This window comes from Trichoderma ghanense, assembly GCF_004382785.1.
Source record: "Trichoderma ghanense strain CCMA-1212 chromosome Unknown scaffold_11, whole genome shotgun sequence".
In the NCBI taxonomy this organism is placed as follows: Eukaryota; Fungi; Ascomycota; class Sordariomycetes; order Hypocreales; family Hypocreaceae; genus Trichoderma; species Trichoderma ghanense.
This window is the reverse complement of record NW_027395674.1, coordinates 611,588-638,868: the sequence shown is the minus strand read 5'-3', so window position 1 is coordinate 638,868 and position 27,281 is coordinate 611,588. Positions and strand designations below refer to the sequence as shown.

Here is a 27,281-nt window from a genome sequence, read left to right as displayed (position 1 = left end):
AAGTTGTTGTTACCTTTCTTATCCCATCAGTCAAGATGACCACGTTCACACCATTTATCTATCTTGTGAATACATATACTTTACTACTGTTCCCAAGCATCATCTCCCACGCATCACAGCTTACAAACGCATCAGCAACTTCCACTCTAATTCCACCACCCTCACCCATTCTGGCAATAAACCCTCCCAGATCCCAGCATAATTGGCCACAGATGCCGGTCAATCTCCACCAAACCCGTCCGCTTCCTCCCGCCTCGCTTCCACCGTCAACTCCGCTAGCTCGCCGTCTCTTAACCCCCGTCCGTATCTCCATCTCCCGACCAAACCTCAACCGCACCAATAACCACTCTTCTGGTCTTTCTTTTCTTCTTTTGACTTTATAAAAGTCATGATCGCGCAGAAAAGGGCCAAGTCCCGTGTGGCGTGCATAACAGTAGAGCGGAGATGCGGCAAAGAGCGGCCGTTATGTCGTATGTCGGCGATGTGAGGACAGGGGGTATGATTGCCGATATCCGGCTCCGATCCCGCGAACAGCAAGTTCAAGGCCTTCAGATCGACCTATCGAAAAACCAGGCATATAGTTTTATTCAGTATTCTCTATGGCATTGGTTCCTTATTAAAGCTCTCACATTGAACTCTGATACTGTTCGGGACACATCCATGCCAGGTCTATTTATTATCCAACTTCTACATATCAAGTCCCTCACCCACCTTCAAGCCATGGTCTCTCTCGCCGTTGAGACCTGGACTTTTTAAATAACCCAACTCCAGAGCTCCCCAAATTCCTATTCCGTCTCCAGAACCTTCAACCAGCAACTTCAGCAATGTTTCATTGAATGGAATCGAGACGGCCAATGCTCCTTATACGCCACCAGCGCTAGGCCGACGGCTTCTTCCCCTCTCCATGCAAGACGCCTTTTCCGCCATCCGCATACACCAGTCGTCTTACAGTCACAACCAAGGCATGATCGCTCGAATCACCCAATACCAAGCAGATTCACGATTGAGAATGTCGGAATCGAGCAAGGCAACCTCATGTCAGCCGTGCCTCTCAACAGTTCACAGCATCTAGCACGTGTCGAAACGCTGCTCATCTAACAAATACTCCATCCTTTCGACAACATCGTATGGCAACAGACTCATACCAAAGAAGCCATTCCCGCGCTGCTCTCGTAATGCCAGCAGATGTGGGATTCAGTGACCCTGGACTGCATCACGGCATCTCAGCCCCCAGTCTTGATCGAGCACACCAGCCAGCAGAACTTCCATCCCGCACCTTGGCTATGGAATCTATAAATCCTTCCGAGGGCATTCGCTGAACATGGCTCGCCATGACGATCTTCATCTCAGCGTACCGCACAATCGAGGACGGATGGTGTAACTGCGCCGGTGGCATCACCATTTACCGCAGGTCGACCCTCGTGGCTCGCATCGACTCCCTCGCAGTGAGGGATGACACGCAGGGCTGAAGATCCCTTGTTTGTACCTTGCTTGGGCAGTCGTACAATTCTACAATCATGCAACCCCAAATGAAGTCGACAACACTGCATTCAGCTGTTTCACATAGATTCAGGTCCCCAAGTAGACAGAATCCCACAACCAGGGCCACGCACCCAGGCCTCCCACCAATACCAAAAGCTGAATCCAAGCAACGCGACCACGTAGTCTTACCGCCACGATCCATTCATCAAATCAGCCCACGTCTCGTGTGCCTGTTGCCTCTCCAGTACCACCACGAGGCTACGAATAACATGCCGCGACGTCACCCCGCCGCGGCCGCAATATCGACAGCAATATCTCGAACCAATAGGCGTCGCATCGCCGAACACCATAAACAAAATCCTGTAGCCTACCACAGAGAGTCGGATGTTGGTCGACCGGCAGAGCTACTTTGTACTCCAGGCAGAGTTAGGCAGCCATGTCGAAACCCATTTAAACATGTTCATATCCTCTGTTTTTTTGAAAGTATCATTGTACTACAAGCTCGATATCGCATACCATCGACGCAGATATGGCCCATTCTACATCTCTGACACACAAGCAACCCCCAGCCGTCGAAAAGAAGCGAAGATGGTCCCTAATGCTCCTCTCGTCCATGATTAGCGCAGCAGTCGCCCTCGGCACCATGTTCACCATTGCCGCCCTCATGGATCCCGGCGCCATCGGCTTCGTAGCCGGCACAACAGCAGCCGGAACCCTCTGGGGCATCGCGACAAAAGTACTCAACAACCTCCTCGGATCAGAGACAGTATCATTCGTCCTCCGACGCTATTCCATCCAGCAGTCGTACCGAAACACCATCGAGCAGCATCTGGGCCCCGTGCTTCGGGATGCCACCACCAGCATCCGTACCAACAGCCCCTTTGAGCGGAAAAACAGCGTCTACTTTGACGTTTGCGACGGATATCGCTTCGAAGATAAAGAAAGACACATGTTCTTTAGATACTTAATCAAAGTCCTTCCCGAACCCGGAACGCCACCCCGACCCCTCGACGAAGGGATCCCGCCCCTCGACCTGCCCGCCTACGACCCTTCGAGCACACACACGATAGAAGACAAGAAGCCTACCGACAAGGGTGTATTTAGCGGCGTCCAACAAAGCACGCTCCTAGGCCTCACCAGCGGCGCCTCGGCGAGCCTCATGTCCCTCCTCCTCGGAACAGCAGGCATCATCCTAGGAGTCATCTTCGCCACTATGCTAGTCAATCACCCGTCGCCTTCAAAGAGCCCCGAGAAGGTCGCCCTTTTCAAAGAGTTTACGAACGAGTTGCGGTGTCACGCCCACCGCTTGCTATCTTGTGCTACGGATAACAACGTTGGACTCGAGCTGGAGGTACATGTCGCGTGGATGCCAGCGGGAGCTTGGACGTCGAAAAGCGTGCAGGTCAAGACGATGGCCTGTGTGAACAGGAGGCTTTCTGGGAGAGTTGTCTGGACCGATGGGACTATTGAGAGGGGCGTGCGTCGGAGGAGGGAGAGGAAGTCGATCGCTGATGGCACTGCCAAGTCAGGAGAATTACTGGGATAGAATAGAAGTCGGGTGATGATGGCTAAGAGATTGAAAAGAATCATAAATGACATAGACTAACTTAATCACTGTTTACTCTTACATGGGCAGACTAATAACTTTGTGGCCGTCTCAGCGGCGTTCCTAATGTCGAGGCGTGTATGCTCGACCTTGAACTTGTACATGAGATATATCATCATCTACAATCGTCGACGCACTAAATAATTCATCACTCTTCACATGTCTTCCCCATCAAATACCAAACTTCATCTTACCTTGATGGCTCTGCATACCCAGCCTCTGTGACATCTCGCCCACAAGCTGCCTCCCCAAGCCCCTCACCACCAACTCACAGCATATCAAACACAAATAAACCTACGATCCAGATCCACGAGTTCCCCACAAGGCACGTCCCAACTCCATCTGTTCACGTGGAAACCCAACCTTATTAACTAACCCCACGCCGATATTCATCGTAAGTCTCCGTCTACCGGTGTAGAAAAAGGACGTCAATGCGCAAGCGGCCCCTGCGTCAACGAATAAACCAGTCTAGAAGTTTGCCGTTATGGAGCTTATTCACGTTTCGACGTCAATAGAAGTAAACTTTCTATAGTTGCCATCACACTTGTTTTCTGCAGACTTCGATTAGTTGTTTTGTTGGAAGATGAATGGTTTGGTGAGGTTGACCTGGGTGGCGGAAATGTGCTCACTGGATTACACGTTTGTTGTCTCTGTTCGGAACATCGGTGTTGCACCTAGGAGTATCTCTTCTTTTTTTGCGATTGGGAAGGGCCAATCTGAGATGGCAAAGAAATGAAATAACCAGCGAAGTAAATCGGTAGATGTAGATACGCGAGTCACCCTGATACGAGGTCCCCGTCCAACAACCTTCTCATCAATTTCATCCACATACACGATCTACGACATGCATACGGGCACTTCAACAACCCACACAGTACCTTCGCCTCGACTTACACACCCAGATACAGCCATCTCCTCCATAAAAACCATCATACATCAAAACCTAACTCTAGCAGTATCCCCCCTGATACAACGCCAGCACAGACCCTCAAAATTCACATCTAACCATACACCGGAATCACCTCCCATATCACATCAATACCAACGCCAACCCAGTTCGCCACATGACTCTCGAGCTCAGAGATGTCCAAATATCCAAGACCCAATACGCCGAAATAGCTCCATTCTACCTCCCATGCCCAACGCTCAAACCACCATACAATCCCTCCCCATCATCAACACAGACCCCCAACCCCCATCCACATCAAACAATCACCTTCCACTTCACCAACCATCACACATCCCAAATCCAAACCTCCGCCGTAAAACCCCCATCAACCCATCTATAAATCAACCATCCCTTCTCCCCAAACCCCCCTCTCCTCCTCCAATCCCATCAACCAAACCACCACAACAGCCACTCTCAAACAAAACCCCACCAACCCAATCCTCCAAAATGAAGTTCTCCCTCATCCTCGCCCTCCTCCCCCTCGCCCTCGCCGCCCCCAACGCCGCCCCCGCCAAGAAGCCCTGCTGCACCGACTGCCAGGGCAAGCTCTTCCAGGCCTGCCGCGAAGGCTGCTGGGACAGCGGCGCCTTCAGCTACTGCTCCTACCAGTGCGTCGGGGCCCTGGTAAGTTTCGTTGCCGTCCCTTTTTGATCCTTTTTTTGCAAATGCGTTTCATCCCTTTCGACTTTGTGTCTCTTTTGATCGCGAACCTCCCCGGATCCATAGTAAAAGTCAACAGCCATCACCCTCACAACCCCCTCCCACCCTTTGCCCTCATACCCTCAAGAAGAAGCACGGAAACCATGAAAGTCAAATCCACTGACAAGCATTCAATCAGACCCACTGCCTCGACAACTGCACCCCCTGCAAATAAACGCCCACCTCATCCACCATACTTTGACCCTCGGCAAAAGCTTTCCTCCCCCCCCAATGGCCCCGACAGAACAATCCCTCCTTCCCAGCGAACGACACTCAGCTCTGGCGAAATTCTTTTATGCGGTATTTGAAGGAAGCAGCACGGCATTGGAAAATAAGAAATGCTTGAATAGGATCTGTCAAGACTCTGGGATTTGAAGAATCATAGGGATCATGAGGTGCTAGAATACATGAATGATGGAATAGAAAATGATTTGCTATATATTGAATGATTTGCGATATCTTGAATAGATTGCAGAGTGTGTTTAATCAATGTGTTTACATGTCGGTATCCTGCCTTTACCCCCGGAGACAAAGGTATTGAACATTCGATCCCTCTTGTGGAACCCGGCAGAATATCCCATGTAGTTCTCATTCACTGGATATCCAACCTCACCGGTGCCTACGAGCCGCGAAGCGTTGCATTTTCCCAGACACCTCTACAATTCCCGAGAACCTCTTGATCATACCTCAGAATCTCTAACGGGAATCGCTTGGATGGAGCTTTCAGCCATGCATGGTACAAAACATTTAACACACGGACAACATCCGCGTTTATATATTCCCCCTCTAACACTGCAGTACTCATACATCATTAATGCCTTGTCAGCATGAAAGACCACCTTGTCCACCCGACTTTGCTTTTGTATCCTCCTCTAGCAAATCCTGCGTGTAATGTTCCACATTGACTCACAATATATCCTTCCGTAAAAGGCTGTTTTGGTTTCTGCGCCGTGCACTCCCAAATTCCTCTGGTCCATCCAGTGCCGATCCTTGAAAAGAAGGAAGAAAAGAAGAGCAAAAAAAAAAGAAAAAAGCAAAGTATTACTCATACAAACCGTGAGGTTGGTTCACGAGGCCATCCATATCATGCTGATTCGACCAAGGTGGCTTGTGTCCTCGAATCGCTCAACCGTCAATCATCCCGTCGGCAATGGCGAGGCGCTGCTTGGCCGTCTTTGCCCGCTTGCCGATGCTCTTTGCTCTGCCCTTTTTGCCCTTGGGCTCAATCTCCGCTGGAGTAGCAGTACCCGATGCATCAAGCTTGCTTCCATCGTCAAAGTTGCCCTCGCCTGGAGACAACAAGTTAGCACACATTCCACATCTACAGGAACAAAGAGGTGTCTCACCTTCGTGATACATGTCGTCCAAGCTGGCGGGGGCATCTGTTCGCTTGCGCTTGCCGCCCTTCTTCTTCTGCTTCTCGTACTCGCCAGACTCGAGCAGCTCCTTCTCGCGACGCTCAATCATCTCTGCTTGCTCGTCGTCGGCCAGCCACATGGCGATATCGCGGTTGCGGTTCTCAGGAGCACGGCGGCCAGAGAAGTCGACGCTGGCACCGCCACCCTGGATGACGACGCGTTGGACTTCTTCCTTCTGGAGGGCGCGCTTTCGGATCCGCTCCTCAATGGTGCCGCGGGTGATGAGGCGGTACACGGTGACCTGCCTGGTCTGGCCCAGTCTGTGTGCTCGGTCCATGGCCTGCGAATCAATGGTCGGGTTCCAATCCGAGTCGTAGAAAATGACGGTATCCGCAGACGTAAGGTTGATGCCGAGACCGCCCGCACGAGTGGACAGCAAGAAGATGAAGATCTCGGGCCGGGTCTGGAAGTCGTGCACGGTGTCGCGACGATCCTCGAGCTTGGTGGAACCATCCAGCCGGCAGTACTTGTAGTTGCGGTACGTGAGGTACTCCTCCATCATGTCGATCATGCGAGTCATCTGGAAGTACAGCAGCACGCGGTGGCCTTCGGCCTTGAGCTTGAAGAGCAGCTCGTCCAGCTTGGCCAGCTTGCCGCTGTCGGTGACGAAGCGCTGCATGGAGGGGACGGCAATGTTGGTGAAGCGCTTCTTCTCGTGGTCCGGTGCGGGGAGAACCTTGTTGACGGGGTACAGCTCCATCGGCACCTTCTTCTCGACCAGGGCCCGCTCATCGTAGATGGTCGGTCCGTACAGCGTCTTGCGGATGTGCGTGTTGAACATGACGTTTCGGTGCTCGGCGACGGCGTTGGGGCTGTTGCAGGAGACTTGGACGGGCGGAGCCGATGCACGAGGTCGTCCCGCAGGCTCCAAGCGGCCGAGACCAGAGTCCCGGTACGTCACCTTGGCAACGTTCATCAAGCTGCTCAGGATGCCCTCGCTGGTAACCTCCGCCAGAGGCCGCCAGTCGCGGCGCTCCCGAATCTTGAACAAGCAGTGAGCCGGGGTGAAATTGTCGTCCTCCTCGTCATAGGCAATGCTCATGGGACCGAGCTTGTCACGCTTCGTGAGCTCGTCCACGGCGCGGTCGAAGAGGCTGCTGTGGGTGGCCTTGTAGACGTCGCCCGCCGAGGCATCGGTGAAGCGGAGCCACGAAAAGGCCTTGTCGGCGTCCACGCTGGCTTGGACGTGCTCAGGCGTGAAGATGTTCAGCATGTGGTTGAGTGCCTTGTTGCGCCAGCCAGCCGTCTGGTTATCCCGCCCGGCCTTGTCCAGCCGGCCACCCTCAGTCCAGACGAGGGACGGCAGCTCGTAGTCTACCAAGCTCCTGCTGGAGTAGCCCACGGAGACGGTGCTGCCCTCCCTGACGAACGAGGCGGTTTCGGCAAAGTAGCTAAAGGAATAGGGGGCGGTGACTTCGGCGCGCTCGAACAAGTCTGGATGGTTGCAGACCTTTCGGAACTGCATCACCAGGTTCATCAGGGTACCCGAGTCCTGGTCGTCGCCCATGGTGGCCTTTTCGACGAGGTCCATGATGTTGATCTGGTTACGCAAGTTGCTGTAGTAGGCTCTCTGCCGATAGGTGAGGTTGCAGAAGACGTCCAGCTCAATCTTGTCGCCAAGCTCCTTCTGTACGTGCTTCTTGACACGACGAAGCATAAACGGCTTCAGGATCATGTGAAGCCGCTTCAGCTGGTCCTCGTTCAGTTTCGTGTTGCTCTGGGCGTGCGACTCGATGTCCTTGGAGAACCATTCACTGAACTCGTCGTGGGAGTCAAAGAGCGACGGCATGATGAAGTGCAGCAGGGCCCACAGCTCCTGCATGTTGTTCTGGATGGGGGTACCCGTCAGCAGCAGGCGGTTTCGGCAGTGGAAGCCGAGCAGGCACTTCCATCGGGAGCTGGACGAGCTCTTGATGGCTTGGGCCTCGTCGAGGATCATGTACTGCCATCGCATCTTCTGGAAGTAGGCCACGTCGGACACGACGAGCTGGTACGAGGTGACGCAGACGTGGAAGGGCGCGTCCTTGCGGTACGTGGTGTGCTTGCGGTCCCAAAACTTCCGCAGCACCTTTCGATCGCTGGCGCTGCCCCAGTAGGGGAGGATCTTGAACTCGGGAACGAACTTTGCAATTTCCTGCTGCCAGTTGTGCAGCGTGGAAGCGGGCGCCACGACCAAGAACGGACCCCAGATGTCGTGCTTCTCGGCCAGGTAGGCCATGACGGAGATGGACTGGACAGTCTTGCCGAGACCCATTTCGTCCGCCAGGATGCCGTTGATGCCCTGCTCGTAGAGGTTGACGAGCCAGTTGAGGCCCTTGAGCTGGTACTCCTTGAGCTGGGCATTGATGAGCTTGGGCTGCTCGATCTCGACGTCGCCGAGGCCTGTCGGGTTTTGAAAGTTCATCTCGCCCTCGTCGTCCATGTCCAGGCCCTTGTTGTTGAAGTCGCGAGCCTTCTTCTGGGCTTCGGCAATGGCGTTCTGCGCGTTGGCCATGGCGGCCGCCTGCAGGACCGACTCGTCCTCGTTGTCAAAGTCGAGATTCTCAAAGTCGGTCACCCTCGAGGCCAGGGGGCCGGTGGGCTCCTGGATGGACAGCTTGTTCTCGGGAATCTGCTGCGCGTCGGAGGCGATGTCGGGGTTGTCGGTGCTGCGCTCAACCTCGTCCGTCTTGATCTTCTTGCCGATAAAGTGCGAGTACAGTTCCGTCTGGGAGATGAGGAAGTTGAGCTTCCTCTTCTGGCGAGCGGCTTCTCGGTCGGCCTCTTCCTTTCGGGCGTTTTCAATCTCCTGCTTCTCCGCAGCCTTGCGCAGGTCGCGCTCTTCACGCTCGTTGCGCTTCCAGAAGCTCATCATGTCACGCATGACACGCTTGGCGCGGGCCTGGAGATCCTTGGTGCCCTTGTTGGTGCGCAGCTGCCAACGCTTGGCCTCCTTGGAGGCGAGAATGGCCGTCTTCTTGAGGTTGGAGCCCCTGGTGGCGTAAGAGTCGACGGCGAGCTTGAACGTCTTGCTGACATCCTTGCGGGCCATGTCACGCCAAATCTGATCGTAAATCTGATTGTAGCCCTTGGAGATGAATTTCTTCTCGAGATCCGGCACGTCGTCGACCTTTTCCTTTTCCTTGGAGGCTTCGGCCTTTTCCTTGGCAGCCTTTTCGCCGTCGCCGCCCTTGGACTTGCCCTTGATCTTGATGCGGACGCGGCCCTCTTCCTTGGGCGGCAGCTCTTCGCCGGCGTCCAGGGCGGCCTGGGCGGCCTCGGCAGAGTCCTTCTCCGCCTGCTTCTGCTCCTTGGACTTCTTAGGCCGTGTGCCTCCGCGGCCCTTGCTCTTCTTCGGGGTCTCGGCATCGGACGCGAGGAAGCTGGACATGGTGCCGCCATCGAGGTTGAGCTCAACGTTGCGGGCCGGGCCCTTGATGCCCTTTTGCAGGATGAGCTTGGTCTGCTGGGCCTTCTTGTTGGCCCTCTCGGCATCACGCAAGTGCTTCTGGCGCTCCTCTTCATCCTCTGCGGCTTCGGCTCGGGCCAGGGCGGCCTCCTTTTGCTCAATGGTGACGGCCATGGACTTTTCGCGTCGTCTCTTTCGCTGCATGTCCTTTTTGCGCTCCTTTTCGGCAAAGAGCTCTTGTTCGCGGACTTCCTGGAGGGCCTCGTCGTAAAAGACGTCGTCGTACCGCCGCTTGCCTAGATCCGAGTGTTCTGCCAGCCTCTTTCCAGTTGTGTTGGCAAACTGTTCGCGCCGGGCATAGGCTCTGTCGGCATCGAGCTGAGCCATGGTACGCTGGCGCTTGAAGGCTCCCTCTTTGTACGCCCGCTCGCTGAACTCGTCCTCGTCGAGGGACTCAGCCTGCTTGTCCAGCAGTGCCTCGTGGTGCTGGATCGACCTCTCCATCTCGCTTGACCACGTCTTCTGCTTGGGCTGACCGTTTGCCTGTCGCTTCGAGGGCGGTCGAGGGGTGGGGGATTCCTTCTTGATGGATGGCCGGCGGTTCTTCTTGGACGCGTCTTCTCCCCGGATCTCGGATGCACGGCCCTTGGAAGGCTTCTTGGCAGGCTTCTTCTTGATGATGATTTCAGACTTTTTGACCGGAGCAGGCTCGGGCTCGGTGTCGGCCTCCTTCTCCATCTCGGTATCGCCGTCGTTGTCTGGTTCTCGAAGTTCAAAGATGGGAGCGGCCAAGGTGGGCTCTTTCTTGGGTGAAGGTTCCCTGGTCACGGGCTTGGGGGCGGGCTCTGAGTTGGACAGGATGTTGGAGAAGGACATTGGGTCCGCAGCTCGACTCTGAAATGCACCGTCAGTTACGTTGGCTTTGTGGAGGTGATGGATCCATGGTTCAGTTGTTGGGGCAGCAGGGGGGAATGAGGAAGGAAAGAGGCGAAGAAATAATGATATGGAGGTAGTTGATGATAAGCAAAGGCAATTGCGGAGGATGAGGTTGATGTGCTGGTCCATTCTTCCCAAGCAGAGTTTTGCACTTACCGAAGCCGGCTTCGGCGGTGACGGAGCAGCCAGATCCGTCTTCATGATGGGCGCCAGCGAGGTGCCGTTGGTGGCATGCGTCGCCGCGGGCGCATGCCTGGGCACGGGCGAGGTCATGTGGGAGTGACGGCTGGGCGGACTGTGGGAGCCCGTGGCGAGGCTCGGGTGCGAGTGCGAGAGGGAGAGAGGGCTGGTCGGGCGGCGGGTGAAGGACGAGGCCCTCTCGCGGGGCGATGGGTAATTGCTGTCGCCGTTGCGGTACGACGACGGCTGGTGTTGCTGGTCAATTGGCTGCGGATACTGGAACGGCTCGCGAGGGTGGTACGGCTAGAAAAGAGGGAAGAGAGAGAGAGGAAAAATCACGTTAGAAGACGCGTTTGAGAAATCAGGGATGGGCGGCGGCGGGAACGGGAGTGCAAGGGCCAAAGTGAATTTGGATGGGGGGGGGGGGCTTGAATTTTATTTTTTTTTTTCGGCGGCTAGCGATGCACCGAGTTGTGGTTGTGGCGGGAGGCTGATGATGGACAGGTGATTGAAGAAAGAAGCATCGATGCAGAGATGATGGCGGATGGGGAACAAATGCAAAGGCAAAAGGCGGATGCGAGTGGGTTTCAAAAGCCAAAAAGTGAAAGTGGACTTGGATAGCATAGACCGTGGCCGAACAATTGAAGTGCTTGTGCCTGCTTACCTTTGGCGTGGCCACTTGGGGCGCGTGTTGCCTCGAGGCGGCGATGGGGCGCTCCTTGGTCGTGTCGGTCGTTGGGTCGTAGACTCTGCCGCCGGCAGGATGAAGCTCGGGAGCCGTGAGGACAGGCGCAGCCGCGGGAGCAGGCGGCGGTGATGCCGACAGCACCGACGACACGGTCGAGCGCGGCGGAGGAGGCGGGTAGTAGGCGCCTGGCGGGTGCAGCGGCGAGGCGGGCGGGCCCTGCTGGTGGTGATGCGGGTGTTGATGCTGGCTCTGGCTCTGGCTCTGGTGAGGGCCCGGCGCCGGCGCGAGCACCGAGGGCAGCGCGTGTGCTCCCGCGCCCGGGGCGGCCGGCGTCGACGAGGCCATGTACGGGCTGCGGCTGGGGTTGAGGCGCGGCGGCGACTGGTGATCGCTGGCGTAGGGCAGCGGCGGATGGAACTCGGCCTGCGAGTGCGTCTGTGAGGGCGAGCGCAGGCTGAAGGCGGAGTGCCGCGAGCTGGGGTTCATCACGTCGCGCTGGGCCAGGCGATGGCGCTCGCGGTCCTGCTCCCGCTGGCGCTCCCGCTCTCTGTCTCGCTCTCGCTCCCGTTCGCGGTCTCGATCTCGATCTCGGTCTCGGTCTCGGTCACGCTCTCGCTCGTCGTCGCCGCGCCGGTGCATCACCGTCGATCGGAAGCTCGAGTCCATCGCGGACGCACGGGTTCAGACAAGGCTGAGGTGGTTGTAGGTTGCCGAAGTTTGCGAGAGCGTAAGAGAGAAAATGGAGAAGAGGAGAAAAAAAAGTGAGGCTGTCGAGGGTAACTAGATGGACGCACACGAGCCCATGTGGTGTGCGTCTTTTCTCCTTCTGTCGTTTGTGTGTGTGTGTCTACACGCGCTCGCGGCCAGAGGGCATCTGTCGAAGCAATTGCTGGCAGGCGACGAGATGGATTGGCGGGATGGTGACAAGGAGAGTTGGCCGGGAATCGCGTGGGATGGATGGATGGAAGGATGGGTTTGGTTTGGTTGGAGTCGGGATGATGGGTGGATGACAAAAGTCGGCTAGAGCTGGCAGGAAAAGCCTCGCTAAAGAATGATGGCGATGACGAATCTGCGGCGCGAGAGGGTTTTGGATGCGAAGGAGGCGCGGGCGTCGTTCCTTTCGCGACGATGCACAACCGGCGCCGAAGAAGAGAAGAGAAACAAGAACAGGATTAGAATGATTTGAGTATGTTGGATAGAGAGAATTTTAGTTATCACCGCTGTCGAGCAGTCTAGAGTCACGTCCGTCACGTCAACAAGGCACCGTCGGCAGCCCAGGATCGAACCCCGTCGGATGATGATTTGTGGATGACGCTGGCGATGGCGATGGCTTCACACGGGACGTCTTGCTGCGCGGCTGCAGGACAGAGACGGAGGACAGACGCAGGATGCAGGTGGCAAAAGTCACGAAGCAGCAGGTCGCAAGAGTCAGAGTCAGTGAGAGAGGCTACGGAAAAGGGAGGGCCCAGGTCCAGCTCCGGCACCAGCTCCAGCACCAGCACCATCACCAGCCCAGGACGAGACCCGTGGTGATGGTGGACTGATTGGATGCGTTGGCTCGAGCCGGGCTGCCCGCCCTGACTTGCCTTGCCTGGGCCGTCTTTGGGCTTGGAGATCCGGATCTGCACCAGACAAGGGCTTCTTCGCTCAAATTGCTTCTTCTTTCCATGACTTCTAACGGAGAGACTGTATTTGTACTTATAAAGTTGCGGTATTGTACCAGTGTTTGCAAGTATTGACTACGGTCCTTGAGTTAGCGCACTCTCCACCTCTTTTGTCTTCTCAAGAAATCAGCCCCAGCAACGCCACTCCCTCCTTGACTTGATCTCCTCGGATGCTAGACTGTGCAAACACGGTGCGTGGAAACTGGCATCTCGCAGGAATTGAGAAGAGCCGAAAGATACAGCCCAGAAGCCACACCTTTAACCCCATTGCGATGCATCGTGAGCTGCTCCCCGTCAGCCAATCACACACCGAAAGGAAAAAAAAAAAAACGGCTGTGGGTTGTGTCCCCTAGCTCTGGCATCAGCCACGGAGTGAGAGATTTGATCAATCCGAAACCAGCATCTCACTCAGCAGAAGGTGAGTTCAACTTGAACAAGTGGTAACAGCAGCATTGATCTGTTCAAGCAAGTATTGAGGCACCAGCAGAACTCACCATTTACTCGCTTCTTCTCCGGCATCTGCACATCAGGGGATCCCCATTCCCCATACTATGAACCCTGAATCGCTAGTCTGACGACTTGCGTGCTAGTCTTTGCAATGCAACCTGACAGACTGCCTCGTCTCTATGCAGGGAGCTGCCCCGGTTTCTCCAGAGCCTCAACGCCAGGACATGCTCTATAAACTGGTCCATGCAGTACCACCAATCATTACATATCCGGACAAAAGCAAACGTAGCACCTCTCTCACAGCACACAAAACACCATGCGGTCATACAACCGAATTCTTTTCAGCCTTGAGTAATATTGACACCATCCCGGGCTGAGATGGTTAATGCATACATCACGCACCAAAATCGAAGTGAGACTCCAGAAAGCAAACAGACGACCAGGCAAATCCATCCCCAGCCTATTCTCCTACCAATCCCATCACCACCCAAGTAACAGGGAAAAAAAAAGTTGCAGATGACACTACGGAGAGAGCCTAAAATCATGCTGATTTTTATAGTTCTTCCTCCTACTTCTCCCATTTTTTTTTCTCTTCTATGCTCCCTTGGACGATAGCATCATTCTTCCTCCCCGTCGTTGTCCCCACCGTTCCACAGTGCACACGTTTATCCAGCACTGTACGCAGTCTTTGATGAGAGTCCGGAGACCGTGAAGCATTCCTTTGCCTTTATGGAAGTTCTTCTCTTGGAGTACGGTGTACGAATCACGATCAATGACCTTTAATAACCCGTATCTCTCTTAACAGATGGTGTCTTGATGATCTCTACTAAACAATACTCTTCGCATCGATGGCTTCATTCATCATCGACTATGTTCCCACGATAGCCCATTTATAGCAAACATCATGAACTTCATCCACATACCCAACATTCAGCAACACCAATCTCAGACCCGAGAAACTCACCTCGCTCATCTAACCATAACATCCTCGACCTCCCCAACCCCCCCATACTCCTCCACCAACGCCCTCCCCCCACAACCTCCCAATCCCAACCCCCTCTCAACCTCCGCAACCCTCCCCGCCCAAACCCCATTATCAACCCTCCACGTCCCCAGAATCTCAAACCCCATCTTGCCATACAACCCCCTCGACTCAGCAGACGACATCAGAAACGTCGAAATCCTCTCCTTATCACACCTTTCCAATACTGCGGAGAGGAGGTGTCCGCCAATGCCTTTGCGCTGATGCGCGGGGTCGACCATCAGGTGGTTGATGTCTGGAAACACACGATTTCGTCAGCCATCCAACTCCATATAACCCAAACAGTAACGAAGTCAAGAGGTGCTGTAAATAGGGGTATGGAAGAAGAGGGAGGACAAACAAATGTGTCTCCGTCCATTGGCAGCCTTCTCATAGCAGTCATCCATAGCACCCTGCTTCCCATCAAACTCCTCCCACAGCTCCTTCAAATGCTCCTTCACCGCAAACAACGACACCGGTGGCGGTCCATCAGCCTTTTTCTCTTTTTCTTCTTCTTCTTCTTCTTCTTCTTCTTCCTTCTTCTCCCCGTCATCATGCACACTCTCCTCCACCTCCCTACCCCCCTCAGTAGTCCCTCCTCTTACAGCATACCTCACAAACCCAACAACTCTCCCATCCTCATCAACAGCAACCAGATAAACATTCTCCCCCTTCCTCACCGCACCCTCCGTCCCCCGCGTCAATATCTCCCTCGGACTATTCACGAAAAACGCTCCGTAAAAGCCGTGGTACTTTTCCTGCGCGCGGTAATGCACGTCTGCGATTGAGGCCGCGTCGACGGGTGTGCCTGGTCGTATCGTGATTGAGGCCATGTGAGTTCTCCGACTCTCGTCAATGTGCGGCCGGATTGAAACGGCGAAGATGCGCGATATTAGGTGTGTAAATGGGCTGGTTTGGCGACTCCATCAAGGTGGGAAGTTGTAGGTTTCCTCGACACGTCAAAGATTGCCACTAATAGTCTGGCACAACCCTCTCAAAGGGCGTACATTCCACCAAAGAGGCAACTTTAAAAATGAAAATGAGCTTCTATAACCGACTCTGCTCTTCATCCGCTTCTTTCGGCAAAGTGAGTCATTCGCCGATGTCTATAATCGCACCGATTCACAGTCTACAATCGTCAAAAATCCACATCGCCACAGCATCAGGTAGATAATCCCTTCATTCAGTCTGAGCCTCCATTCAAACCTAGTAGTAGCTAAACCCAAGAAGAAATCTCAAAATGATACTACCAAGTCTATCCCGTAGAAACTGAAAATTGAAGACAAAAAAAAACACTGATCGTGAATGCGTGCATCCTGCATCTCTAGGGTATCGCGGCCGTGCTCATGCGCACTCTTTCTGCTGCAGCTTTCCAGCGCGCACCATCTTCCCTGATGGCTTTTTTGGTTGCCGCGTGTGACGTCCTGTTCCCATGTAGCCGCCGTCCAATTCCCCGTCATTCATCATCCGTTCTATAAGCGATTTCAATATGCACATTTAAACCTGCTGCTCGTCTCACGTCGCCCATTTACACGGCACCGGCCGTGATCATCTTCTTGCGAAGGTAGTTCTTGTACTCGCCGATAGTGCCGTCCCATTCTCGGATCGTCTGGTTCTCGCAGACCAGAATCTGCTTCGCAATCTTGTCGAGCAATCTGTGGGACTAGGTTAGCGTTTGTTGCGGAATCAAAGTTGCACGAAGAAAAACTCACCTAAAGTCGTGGGAGACAACAATAACACCACCGCTAAAGGCGTTGATGGCGTCAGCCAGACTGTCAATGGTGGGGATATCGAGACCGTTGGTGGGCTCGTCGAGCAGCAGCATGTTGGGGCCGTCAATGGCCAGCAGGGCAAAGACGATACGGCTCTTCTGACCCTCGGACAGCGTGCCCATCAGGGCGGTCTGGGAGTCGCCGGTCAGACCGTAGCGACCAAGCTGCTGGCGCCAGTACTGGTAGTCCTGGGACTTCTCCTTGTACTTGTCTCGGACAAAGTCGAGGGCAGACTTGGTCAGGTCGAGCTGCTCAGCGCTGTGCTGAGAGTACAGGCCGAGCTTCAAGTGAGTGTGGCGGGTGACGGCGCCGCCGGTGGGCGACAGCTTGCCGGTCATGAGGCGCAGCAGCGTCGACTTGCCAACACCGTTGGGGCCGACCAGGGCAGTTCGGGAGTCCATGTCGAAGCCGAGGTCAATGTTGCGGTACAGGTCATCCTCGGGGTTGCCAGAGTAGGAGAAGGTGACGTTGTCAAAGGACAGCACGGGAGGGGGGAGCTTCTCGACATCAGCGAAGCGGAAGGTGAAGACGCGGTCGGCAACGACGGGCTGGATGAAGCCGTCGGCCTCCATCTTGTCAAGAATCTTCTGGCGGGACTTGGCCTGTCGGACCAAGTTGGCGTAGGTACCGGCGCTGGCAATGAACTTCTTGATGTGGGCGATTTCTTCCTGCTGCTTGGTGTAGGCCTTCATCTGGTTCGTCTCGTTCTCTTCGCGAGTCTTGGCGTAGGAGTCGTAGTTACCACCATAGTAGATGAGGGCCTTTTCGCGCATGTCAATCATGTTGGTGCACACGCCGTTGAGGAAGTCCATGGAGTGGGAGACGAGGACCAGCGTTCGGTCCCACTTCTTGAGGTACTCTTCCAGCCACACGCAGGCCTCGAGATCCAAGTGAGCGGTGGGGTCGTCGAGCAGGAGCAGCGAGGGCTTGACGAAGAGAGCCTTGGCCAGGGCGACACGCATTCTCCAGCCACCAGACATGTCCTTGGTCTTCTTGTGGATGGTCTTTTTGTTGAAACCGAGACCGGTCAGGATGAGGGAAGCGCGGGTGGCAAAGGTTGAGGGATCCATCTTGTCCATGTGCTGCAGGGCATTGTCAGTCAGTATTCGAGCCGTAGAAATGATGAGGGTATCGGGGAAAACATACGTCGTAGAGATCAATCAGGACAGGGCTCTCGGGGCCCTCGTCCTCGAGCAGCTTCTCGGCCAGCTTGTCGAGGCGCTCCATCTCGTTCTCGGCCTCCTTGACGACCCATTCCAGGGCGCCGAGGTCGCTGGGGGGCGCACCCTCGTTGAGCAGGTAGATGTCGACGTGGTTGGGGATGGGGTACTCGCGGGCGGCGATGGCCTTGAGCAGCGTCGACTTTCCGCAGCCGTTCTCGCCGAGCAGGCCGTAGCGGCGGCCAAAGGACAGCTCGAGGGTGGAGTCGGTGATGAGGACGCGGCCGTGGAAGACGAGGGAGCAGCTGGTGATCTTGACGTCCTTGCTCTGCTGGGTGGACGACAGCACGCCGGTGGTGACGCGGTCCGAGATGCCGTGCTGGTCCATCTGGTCGGCCAGACGCTTGACCTCGTCCAGCTTGTCATCGGTGGTGGCGGGTCCTTCGGTGTCCTGGATGGGGTTGCCGTGGACGTCGAGCTCGGGCTCCTTCTTGCCCAGCTTTCCGACCTTCTTGCCGCTGGCAGCGGCCTTCTCGGCCTTCTTGGCGAGGCGCTTCTCCTTGGAGGCTGAGGGCGGCATCGTGGCGGTCTGGGGGTGGTGACGCGGGTTGTTGATGCAAGTTTTTTTCGAAGGATGGAGAGAGAAACAGGAAAAGAGAGTGCGGGAGTTTGCTTCTTCCAAGAAAAAGAAAAGGGAAAGAGAGAATGGGAAACAGAAGAATAGAAAGCAATCCCAATTACTTTTCCCAGATGATATTCAACAGGCCGCTGAATATGCTTTTTGTTTGATGGAAGAGAGAAGAAGCAGGCAAAATGGATTCCTGGCTGGTCGAATCCGCTGGCACTTGAAATTGTTTGGCTTGGGCGGGGTGAATTTTTTTCTCTTCTGCGCCATTGGCTGGTGGGGCCCGGCCGTATCAGAAGTCGCTGATTGTGCGATAAGGGGCGCCACAGTCAGGCATCAAGCTAAGGCATAAACGGCGGCCAACAGGCGATTACGGTGAGCCTTGTATGTATTGCCTTGCCGTCTTTGACATTCTCGTCTGATGCCAATGGTATTACATGGTGCTACGATATGTAGAGTCAATTGTCAAGTATTAAATTTCCTTCTCGAACATTTCTCTCCTTAACTGGGTTTCCACTCTGCGTAAAATACAGGCTAACCTACCCCCAAGAGTCCAAATTATTCCTCTTCGCACATGCCAACAACCTTGTGGCAGCTTGACGTCACCCTCGCCTTCCAATAAGCGGGTCCACCACAGCCTCATACTATGTACTTCCTGTCCTACCTTGCCTACCCTGTACCGCTGCCGAACGTGGCAATTTCAACAAAAAATACCCCCCATTTCAACATCCTTCATTGTGGCATCAAATTCAATTCTTGCCCGCAGTTCCTCCGTACATTACTGTAACCATCCGGGCCCTCCTCCAAGTGGCGGGTATCAATCAATTTTCGTGTTTGGTGTAATAATCAAGCGGCGTCGAGGCCGTCCTTGTTTCGCCCCCTAGCCGTAAGCATCATCTCGATCATGTCCGTCGGCACAAGCTGCGGCTGCGCCTCTCCGTACCGCTGATGCTCCATCTCTTGAGCCTGCACATCCTGCTCAGACGGCACGTTTGTACTTGTCGGAACATCTCTTCGATTTTGCCCTGCCATTGCGTTCTCTGAGCTGGTTTGTTGCCTTGCATCAACTTCTGGTCGCGGTGGTCGGAGCGATGACTTTTCTTCTGGCGTACTCGGCATGTCTGCGTAACGACGGCCGTACTTGTCACTGTGACGAGCCTTGTCGGTTTGCGAAGTGTGACTCTCTCGAAAGATGGGAATTCTCGAGTGGAATCGATCAAACAAATGACGAAGCCATCTATATGCACAACCATCATCAGCTCAAGCCACCATAAAGGTCTGTATGCATCCGTCATCAGCGCCTTACAAGATGTTGGTCATTCTCAAGGCCGCCTCTCCTCTCGTGCATAACTAGCGAGTGCTAGAAACCACAAAGGCGCCACCCACTGCTATATACAGCGAGAGACCAAGGTCTGATAGTACCTTGGTGAGTGCATGGAATGCTCGGCAGGGCGGAAATGCTGGTGCCTAGCCGGCCGTTTCAGCATTTGGGCCTTCTGCCGTGTAAGAAGTGGCGGCAACTAACTCAGCAGCCCGGGGAGAAACAGGCAGCAGGTTAAGGTAGAACGTTGGACAAGAGGGTCCGTATTTGCAAGCAAATATCACTCATTGTTTGGTATCAATGAACCTGGCCTTTGTCGTTGATACCTGTAGATTGCTGGTTGTTTTGTGCTAATAGTGATACACGCAATCCTCAAGGCGCAGCACAGCAACGCATCACCGGGTACTCACCCCATTTAATGAACACCCAACACTGTCTTATGCGATTGTACAAAGAACAACTTTTGATCCTCATATGTAAACATATCGTTCGTTGATGCAAAATATCGTTCGTATCTCACGAAATCACAAGGAAACGTCACTCTCCAACTTATCAAACTTCGTCCCCCCCTCAACACCACCCTGCCTCCGCCCCTTATCCCCCGGCACCCACGAATCCCTCTCCAACAACCTCACCTCCGCAAGCCGACTAGGATCATCCTCGCTCCCCGGCTCCGCCCTCAACGCCTTCTGCAACCCATCGCTCTCCTTGCCCCTAAGCTCCGACTCGTCAATCCCCTCCTTGATGTTCTTCCCGTGCGGTCCCCCCTTTCCTTTGCCCGTGAGATAGACGTCCGCCACGTAGGTCGGCGCCGGCGCCCCGTTTCTATCTTCTTCGTCTCCTCCTCCTCCCCGACCGGATCGACCGGATTGTTGCGTCTTCTTCCGGTCGGAGCTGGAGCTGGAGCTGGAAACGCCTTCTTCCATCTTGGTGACCCTGTTGTGGGCGAACTCGCTGCCGGACTTGAGGGCTTCGGCGGCCAGGGACTCCTTGGGCACGACGCCGGTGCCTTCCTGGATTTCGGGGGCGTTTTGGCCTAGAGTGACCTTTTTTTTGACGACGATGTTAGTAACCTGTGATTGCCCGTGCCTCGTCCTTTTGGTTCGTTCAAGGTGTGGTTGTAGGTGGGAGTGTAAGTGACATACCTTGGTGCCATCAGGACCAGCCTTTCGCGCCTTTTCCTCTGGAGAATACATTTTCAATCAATTGGTTTTCAAACTCTCAGATGATATTTTGTTTCAATCGTAGATGGAGGGATTCAAATTCAATTGCAATGAAGGTTTCTGTGTTGTCCACGAACCTCTTCAATCGCCATCTCACAGGCACTTTATATAGAGGTCTGTTGCTGCACCAGGTATATGACATCACCATCCCGCCTTACTCCCACCCACGCAATTCTCACGTCAAGCCGGGCAAATCAATCACAATGGCAGAAGGGATCAGAGATCGAAACAAACATTCGATAGGAGTCCATCTCCGCACTCCGCCTTGTTGCCCTTTTTGGTCGTTCTCGCTTCGGTGAGCATTGCATCATAGAAGTGCTGCCTCGCTTACCTCAGCTTGCTCAGCTACTGCTACTGCCTCTAGAGGTACAGTACTGCACTGCTCCGTGTCGATCACAGTTGACGCCTCAATGGCCTGAGGAAACAAGGAGAAAGGCTTCACACAGGAATTAGTCCCATCTCTGATCAGCAGCTTTACCGCAGATGGCGTGAAATGGTATCAACCGCATCAACCGTCCATGGAAGCCAATTGCCCTTAATGCATATCTACTCCTCCGTTTTGATATCAGTTCGTCACAAGCCGTCCCTCATAAGCCAAAACCACGCCCCGAACCATGGAAATAGATGTAAACTCCCACAAGGCCAAATGCAAAATACAAAAGTCCAAACGCGATACCTCCCTCGCTGAATAAAACAACGTCCCTTGCCCGGGCGGCCCTATCATGAGTCTGCCTTGATCTTCTTGGTTGCTCTTGCTGTGCCGATATGCGTGTTGTGTACCTGAGTCATCGTTAGTCAAGCATTCTACGTTGCCTGGATCAACAAAGATGGAAAGGCTCACCTTGGTAGCGAACCTCAAGCTTGTCAGGGTCTCCTTCAGATGCGTCTCCAACGGCGACACCATGACAAACATGAGCGTTTTGCTGTTTCCGCCCAGGCTGTACTGCAGCAGGTGCGTCAGCTTGGAGTTTCGATATGGAATATGGCCCGAGCCCCTGCCCAGCGCTTCAATCACGTCTCCGAGACAGCTCAGACTCTTGTTGATGTTCTGCGTCTCCTTCATCCTGTCGCCCTCGACCTGCGAGTGCTTCAGACGCTCTGATCCTGCCAGGTCGACCAGGTTCAGAGTGCCCTCGCACCGCTCACCCGTCGCCGAGTTCTCGCCGATGAGCTTCAGAATGAAGACGCTGTGAGATCGCGAAGATCGTTCGTTGGCCTTGGTGGCCGCCACGGACCGATTCCTCTGCGCTTCTTCCAGCATCAATTCCACCGTATCGGCAGAGTTGAGCCGAACAGACTTGCAGCCTAGGATGGATGTCTGCTTCCGGGCTTCATCATGCCGAATCTCCAGTTTCTTCATGAGCCGTCCTTCCGCAGTGCGTTCACTGGGCGTCAGGAGATCGTTCAGCTCCTCATTGTACACCTCGACAAAGGAGCCCTCCATGGTGTACTCCCAAGACTTCTCCTTGAGCTTGGTCACCGTGTCGTAAATCATGTGCGTCGCTCGCGGAATCATTCCATCTGGTGATGACATGGTGTACGTCTTTCCCGACCCGGTCTGGCCATAACAAAAGATGCACACGTTATAGCCGTCGAGCGCGCTTTGCACCAGCTGGGATATCTCGTCAAAGATCTCGCTGTTCTGGACCTCGGGCGTAAACACCCGGTCAAACTCGAATGGATAATTCTTTCTCTGCACAATTCCAAGGCTGGACTTTTCCTCTGGTCCGGCAACCATAATCTCGGTCGAGGTCTTGTCGTCGGGGTAGGAAAGCTGGGCCACCTGGCCCTCGGCGTTTCCAAGAGGCGGTCGAACTCGGCACATGACGCGAATGTTTCCCTTGAGCTCCTGATACTTGTTGAAGAGGACGCGGCGCTCGGTTTCCTCCTTGATGAGCTTCTGCCGTGCTTCTTCGGCGATGCGGAGCGCATCTTGAAGCCTGGTTTCCATGGCCGTGAACGCATTGGACTGTGCCTTGGTGTCGGACTCGAGAAATTCGACCTGGGACCGCAGAGAGTTGATCTTTGCTTCCAGCGTTGTGTTCGAGGCTGAGAGCTCGGAAATGCTCGTCTGCAAGCTGCCGGTAAGAGTCTTCTCACGCTGGACATCTGACCGCAGCCCTTCTGCCACTGAACGAATTTCCTGCAACTCTCGGTCTTTCTTTTGCAGAACAATTTCCACCTCCTGCTTGTCGTTGCCCATCTGGCTCCGTAGGGTTTGAATCTCTTGTTCTCGCTTCTTCTGTTCATCTTCCAACTCCTGCTGATGCCGCCGCTTCAAAGCTTCAACCTGCTGCTGATGCTCGTTCGCTTCCTGTGTCTTTAACCGTTCAAGCTCGCGGGTGAGCTCGTCCATTGCTGTGCGGTGCTTCCGCGAGAGCTCGTCTATCTCGGCCTGGTGCTTTCTGGTGAGATCGTCAATTTGCCGGGAGTGGTCCCATTCAAGCTTCTCCAAATCATGTTTGAACTTGCGCCCTTCCTCCCTGGAAGCATCGAGGTCCGATCGTAACACTTCGGCCTTGCTCTCCAGCCTTGACTTGTCGCTTTCCAACTCGGACACTGAAACACATGTCAGTCCTGCGGTCATCTGTCGAGAAAATCAACTTGTTCATACCTCGTTTCTTGGCCAGCTCCAGGGCATCGTCCATGCCTTTCCTGTCCAGCAGCGTTGTGTCCACCATGGCTTTCAGTTCTTTAAACTGCGACTCAATGTCGCCGACTCGACCATCGACATCAAAGGCTACAAACCCAGTAAGGTTAGAATCCTTCGTTAAGAAACTGTTATAGCGTGTTGGTGACTTGGTGGGGGACTTTGTGGGAGAATTGGCCTTGAAGAGAGTGATGCATCCTTGAAGCTTTTCAACCTGGCGCTTCACCTGCTTATCGCTTGGTGTCATGGAGGGGCCTTCCTAGGTTCCCTTGACGGTCACCAAAGCGGATGAAGGTTCCTTGCTGCTTCTCTTTTCATTGCCGGGACGGTGGACGGTGATGTTGTTCAAAGCAAATGTAGTGTCTGAAAGCAGGTTTGTCACTTGACGTGTGTTGTGAGTGGAGCTGGCATCCTCGAGACAGAGCTTGTGAAATCTCGTCGTCAGGGAGCTGTCTCTTGTAGAGGAGAGTGTCGATGAAGACTTTGCAGTTCTTATCTTGCGGTTGGAAAGCGCGCTGAAAGTCATGCTGGTGAGCTGTTCGGAGGCGGTCATACCGTTGTTTTCCGTCTCATCTTGGTCCTCCTCCTCTCGAGAGCCCTGCGCCGTACGTGGCCGTGACGGTGCCTGGCTCTTCGATCTCGCGTGGCTGGCTCGCGTGACTGGTCTGGAGATTGACGGCTTTTCTGCGACGCCGGTTCGTTCGGGGCCAAAGCTCCTTGCGAAGCTGCTGGTGACGGAAGAGCTGAAGGTGGAGGAGACGGGTCGGGGTTGCTTGAGCTATGGCACGAATATTAGCCATCGAACCGACTCGTTTCACCCTTCGATTCGGGAGGTCTCACTTGGGAGATACTGGCCAGGGTCTGGCCCTTGACCGCGGATCGGGGTATTCGAGGCCCGGGAGTCGAAATCTTGGACGGGTAGTCGAGCGCACGTTCGGAGAGGGGCCTTCGCTTGGCCTCGGATTGAACGGCTGGCAGACGTTAGCATATCGCGACACGGTGAAGCGCATCCCTCGTTCGCACCAGACTGTGGGAGCTCGCGCTTGAGCCCCCGCGTGGAAGGCGGCGCGGGGATCGAGGACTGGGATCGAGCATTCTGTTGCGACTCGCTCCATTCGGTCAGTCCTCCGCCATGCACCGTCGTCGTCGGCCCCGGCAAGCGACTGATTTTCGACGGCCGCGTGGGCTGCTGAGGCGCGCGGTCAGCATCTGGCGCTCTGCTCTGCGGCGGTGGCTTTGGCTCTGCGGCATCGCGAACCTGGTTCTCTGTAGCTTCCATTGTAAGAAATGCCCGAAATGAAAATCGTCGTGTCTTGAACCATAGGAGGAGGGAAAAAAAATAAACAAAGAAGCCGAAAGGTCGGGAGGTCGCGTCGGAACTGGAGCAGCGCCCCGTCAGGTCGAAGCTGGTGCGCGACAAGGTGGGAATATTTCGAACAATGATGCAAGGAAAGGAGCCCAAGAGAGCGAGAGGCACCTCGAAGTCGTCCCCTGTCTCGTTTGTTGACCTTGCAGTTGATGTGGATGGAGGCGCCAGCTGCTGACCTGCGAATCAAGGTACCTTTGTGGTATCAGTGTGGAGAAGGTCAAGGCATTGATTATTCCGTTTGTTTTAGTAGGAGCCGTGGGCCGGGCAACGGTGGCTGAGGTGTGGCTGGAGTTGGAGACGTGGCGCAGCCTTTACACTGCTACTTTTGTCAATCATGCTGCCATGTCATCAGTTGTGCAGACGGACAATTAGTATTGATTTAGGTGATTGGGGAGCATCGCATTTGCGAACGCGAATCACGCTTAAATAGAACAAAGATGATCGAGAAGCTACAAAGTCTTGTTCTGTTAGTACACTGCTGCCTTCTTGTGCGTCCTAGGTACGATACATGCATCCATCTCCGATTCGGAGTAAGATACAAAGTAGTTTTGGTGCAAGAGGGCTGTGATTAAAGCAGTTACCTCTTCTCACCAATCGACAGCTTACTACTACTACACCATTTCCCATCTGCTCATTTCACATGTCAAGTCATGACGTGTACCGTCTGCCAAGCTCAAGCTGGTTCTCATGCCGCACCAAATCCCGGGCTCGACTTGTCTGAAGAGGCCTAGTGCTGCCGCCGCTTCAAGGGAGATGACGATTGTCACATGCCAGCAGCATGTCGTTCCTGTGGATTTGTGGATTTATAATGCTCAGTCCTATATCATTCGATAGATATTGATATCGAGACAAGTCGACGAGGGCACGCAGTCATATCCTTGGATCATTGGGTGACTATACGCTGCTTTGAAGAATCGCCGTGTGATGTGTCCGTGGCAGCAGTACCTTTGAAAGGCACTTCTGGTGCCACATTTTGGTGGCTCAGTGGCTCATATTTCCCCGTCCAAGAGCGCATAATGCATTGTAGAATTTCAATGACATCTATACTCTCGACACAAATGATCTACTGATTCAGTTACCGGAGATGTCTCAATCAGGACATATTGTTGCTTGTCTTCAAAAACCACACACAAACACCCCCCCACTGGTTTGTCCTAAAAGCAGCGCTGCTGAGGTAATCCCACCTCCAACCATCACAAGTCAACCCCAAGTTATGGAGACCTCTCCCCAAGCAGCTTACCCAGTTCCACACAAAACATCTTCTACCGCTGCAGTACCTCTCCAGGAGATCTCCTTCTCTTTGTGCCCCCCTCTGTGGTGACTCTCTCTTCTTTTGCCAAGTACAGAGGGGAGAAAACCCCCGTCGTCTTCAATGTCTCGGTAACGCCACGCTGTTCCATACAAACCTCGATATCCAAACCACGACGCCCATCTCCACGCAGCATCAGACGGCGCCAACACAAAGAAGCAAAACTCGTCCCTCACCATGGAGAAATACAGCCAGTTCCGCGACAGAGGTGAAAACCCCCCTACTCCCTCTCCCTTCCATCTTCCACGCGCAAGAAAGACAGACTGACTTATACCCCAAAAAGCAACCGGCATCGCGCCCTTCCTCCCCGTCTCCTCCACCAGCTCCCCCCTCTCGACCCTCACCCACGCCCTCCTCTTCCTCGTCCGCCTCCCCATCTTCCTCACCTACGCCCTCGGCTACTTCCTCCTCTTCCACCCGCTCCCGCTGCCCGTCTTCGCCCGCAAGATCGCCCTCTGGGGCCTCATGGCCATCCCGGGCATCTGGTGGATCGACCTCCAGCTCGACGGCGTCAAGCGCGGCACCCTCTCCGAGCAGCCGCGCGAGCGGGTGCCCCATCCCGGCTCCGTCATTGCCGCCAACTTTACGAGTCCGATTGACGCCGTCTATCTCGCCGCGATATTCGACCCCGTCTTTACCGTTTCGTATCCCGGGGAGCGCAAAGTACGCAAGATAGGACTGCTGTCTGCCATAATGATGGCGCTCGCACCGGTCAACACTGGACCCCCCGAAGGCGCAAACCTGGTCGACCTGAAAGACCTCATCAAGCAATATCCGAACCGCGTCATCGCCGTGTTCCCCGAATGCGGCACCACCAACGGCAAGGCCATTTTGCCCTTCAGCCCAAGCATCCTTCAGACTCCCCCCGACGTCCACATCTTCCCCGTTAGTCTCCGCTACACGCCCTCCGAAGTCACGACCCCTCTTCCCGGACAGTGGATTCGATTCCTGTGGACGCTGCTCTCTCGGCCGACGACGTGTATCCGCGTGCGCATTGCCGAGGGGCAAACGAACAAGGCTGCGTCAAGTTCTGCCGGCGCTGGATCGAGCGAGTTGACGTATCGGGGTGGAGCTAGTGGGGGAATCAGCAGCGAAGAGCAGAAGGTGCTGGATTGGATAGGGGAGGCGCTGGCGAGGTTGAGTAGGGTGAAGAGGGTGGGCTTGACGATGAAGGATAAGGCTGCGTTTGTGAAGGCGTGGAGTGGAAAATAGGCGTTCACCGGGATGGGGAACATGCGGCTGGGCCAGAGTTTTTGTAGGTTATCCAGGAACTGTACACTGTATCATGTATTTGCATCGTCATGCACTCTGTACGAGACAGGACGCGTTATAGCAGGAATCGGATGAAGCCCCTTTGTCACATATCTTGGGCTG

The 27,281-nt window shown here is 54.6% G+C and overlaps 11 protein-coding genes across 11 annotated transcripts; 5 read left to right on the top strand and 6 right to left on the bottom strand.

The window, feature by feature from the left end:
• Window positions 1–386: 386 nt before the first annotated feature.
• CCMA1212_008208 (uncharacterized protein) lies at window positions 387–1,319 on the top strand (the record flags this gene model as incomplete). Its single annotated transcript, XM_073705352.1, has 3 exons — window positions 387–590; window positions 772–1,037; window positions 1,066–1,319. Exons 1-3 carry the CDS (start codon window positions 445–447, stop codon window positions 1,317–1,319), a joined length of 666 nt encoding a protein of 221 aa, XP_073556004.1. The 5' UTR covers window positions 387–444.
• A 692-nt stretch (window positions 1,320–2,011) lies between these two features.
• On the top strand, window positions 2,012–3,028 carry CCMA1212_008207 (uncharacterized protein; the record flags this gene model as incomplete). The annotated part of the gene is made up of 1 exon (XM_073705351.1): window positions 2,012–3,028. One exon carries the CDS (start codon window positions 2,012–2,014, stop codon window positions 3,026–3,028), a length of 1,017 nt encoding a protein of 338 aa, XP_073555997.1.
• Window positions 3,029–4,484: 1,456 nt separating this feature from the next.
• CCMA1212_008206 (uncharacterized protein) lies at window positions 4,485–4,766 on the top strand (the record flags this gene model as incomplete). The annotated part of the gene is made up of 2 exons (XM_073705350.1): window positions 4,485–4,661; window positions 4,764–4,766. The coding sequence occupies 2 exons, from the start codon at window positions 4,485–4,487 to the stop codon at window positions 4,764–4,766; spliced, it is 180 nt and encodes a 59-aa protein (XP_073555996.1).
• A 1,056-nt stretch (window positions 4,767–5,822) lies between these two features.
• Window positions 5,823–9,842, top strand: CCMA1212_008205 (uncharacterized protein; the record flags this gene model as incomplete). The annotated part of the gene is made up of 1 exon (XM_073705349.1): window positions 5,823–9,842. One exon carries the CDS (start codon window positions 5,823–5,825, stop codon window positions 9,840–9,842), a length of 4,020 nt encoding a protein of 1,339 aa, XP_073555999.1.
• CCMA1212_008204 (uncharacterized protein) lies at window positions 5,862–12,150 on the bottom strand (the record flags this gene model as incomplete). The annotated part of the gene is made up of 4 exons (XM_073705348.1): window positions 5,862–6,025; window positions 6,083–10,961; window positions 11,323–12,001; window positions 12,143–12,150. The coding sequence occupies 4 exons, from the start codon at window positions 12,148–12,150 to the stop codon at window positions 5,862–5,864; spliced, it is 5,730 nt and encodes a 1,909-aa protein (XP_073555998.1).
• A 443-nt stretch (window positions 12,151–12,593) lies between these two features.
• CCMA1212_008203 (uncharacterized protein) lies at window positions 12,594–12,851 on the bottom strand (the record flags this gene model as incomplete). Its single annotated transcript, XM_073705347.1, has 1 exon — window positions 12,594–12,851. One exon carries the CDS (start codon window positions 12,849–12,851, stop codon window positions 12,594–12,596), a length of 258 nt encoding a protein of 85 aa, XP_073556001.1.
• A 1,941-nt stretch (window positions 12,852–14,792) lies between these two features.
• CCMA1212_008202 (uncharacterized protein) lies at window positions 14,793–15,311 on the bottom strand (the record flags this gene model as incomplete). Its single annotated transcript, XM_073705346.1, has 1 exon — window positions 14,793–15,311. The coding sequence occupies one exon, from the start codon at window positions 15,309–15,311 to the stop codon at window positions 14,793–14,795; it is 519 nt and encodes a 172-aa protein (XP_073556000.1).
• Window positions 15,312–16,006: 695 nt separating this feature from the next.
• CCMA1212_008201 (ABC transporter ATP-binding protein ARB1) lies at window positions 16,007–18,190 on the bottom strand (the record flags this gene model as incomplete). Its single annotated transcript, XM_073705345.1, has 3 exons — window positions 17,397–18,190; window positions 16,191–17,332; window positions 16,007–16,133 (listed from the first exon to the last, which is right to left on the bottom strand). Exons 1-3 carry the CDS (start codon window positions 17,988–17,990, stop codon window positions 16,007–16,009), a joined length of 1,863 nt encoding a protein of 620 aa, XP_073556003.1. The 5' UTR covers window positions 17,991–18,190.
• Window positions 18,191–18,881: 691 nt separating this feature from the next.
• CCMA1212_008200 (uncharacterized protein) lies at window positions 18,882–20,552 on the bottom strand (the record flags this gene model as incomplete). Its single annotated transcript, XM_073705344.1, has 3 exons — window positions 18,882–19,272; window positions 19,885–20,402; window positions 20,502–20,552. 3 exons carry the CDS (start codon window positions 20,550–20,552, stop codon window positions 18,882–18,884), a joined length of 960 nt encoding a protein of 319 aa, XP_073556002.1.
• A 747-nt stretch (window positions 20,553–21,299) lies between these two features.
• CCMA1212_008199 (Kinesin-like protein) lies at window positions 21,300–24,508 on the bottom strand (the record flags this gene model as incomplete). Its single annotated transcript, XM_073705343.1, has 6 exons — window positions 21,300–21,359; window positions 21,421–23,138; window positions 23,194–23,319; window positions 23,785–24,007; window positions 24,070–24,200; window positions 24,253–24,508. 6 exons carry the CDS (start codon window positions 24,506–24,508, stop codon window positions 21,300–21,302), a joined length of 2,514 nt encoding a protein of 837 aa, XP_073556338.1.
• Window positions 24,509–26,084: 1,576 nt separating this feature from the next.
• CCMA1212_008198 (Putative lysophosphatidic acid:oleoyl-CoA acyltransferase) lies at window positions 26,085–27,119 on the top strand (the record flags this gene model as incomplete). Its single annotated transcript, XM_073705342.1, has 2 exons — window positions 26,085–26,115; window positions 26,191–27,119. 2 exons carry the CDS (start codon window positions 26,085–26,087, stop codon window positions 27,117–27,119), a joined length of 960 nt encoding a protein of 319 aa, XP_073556337.1.
• Between the last annotated feature and the right edge of the window lie 162 nt (window positions 27,120–27,281).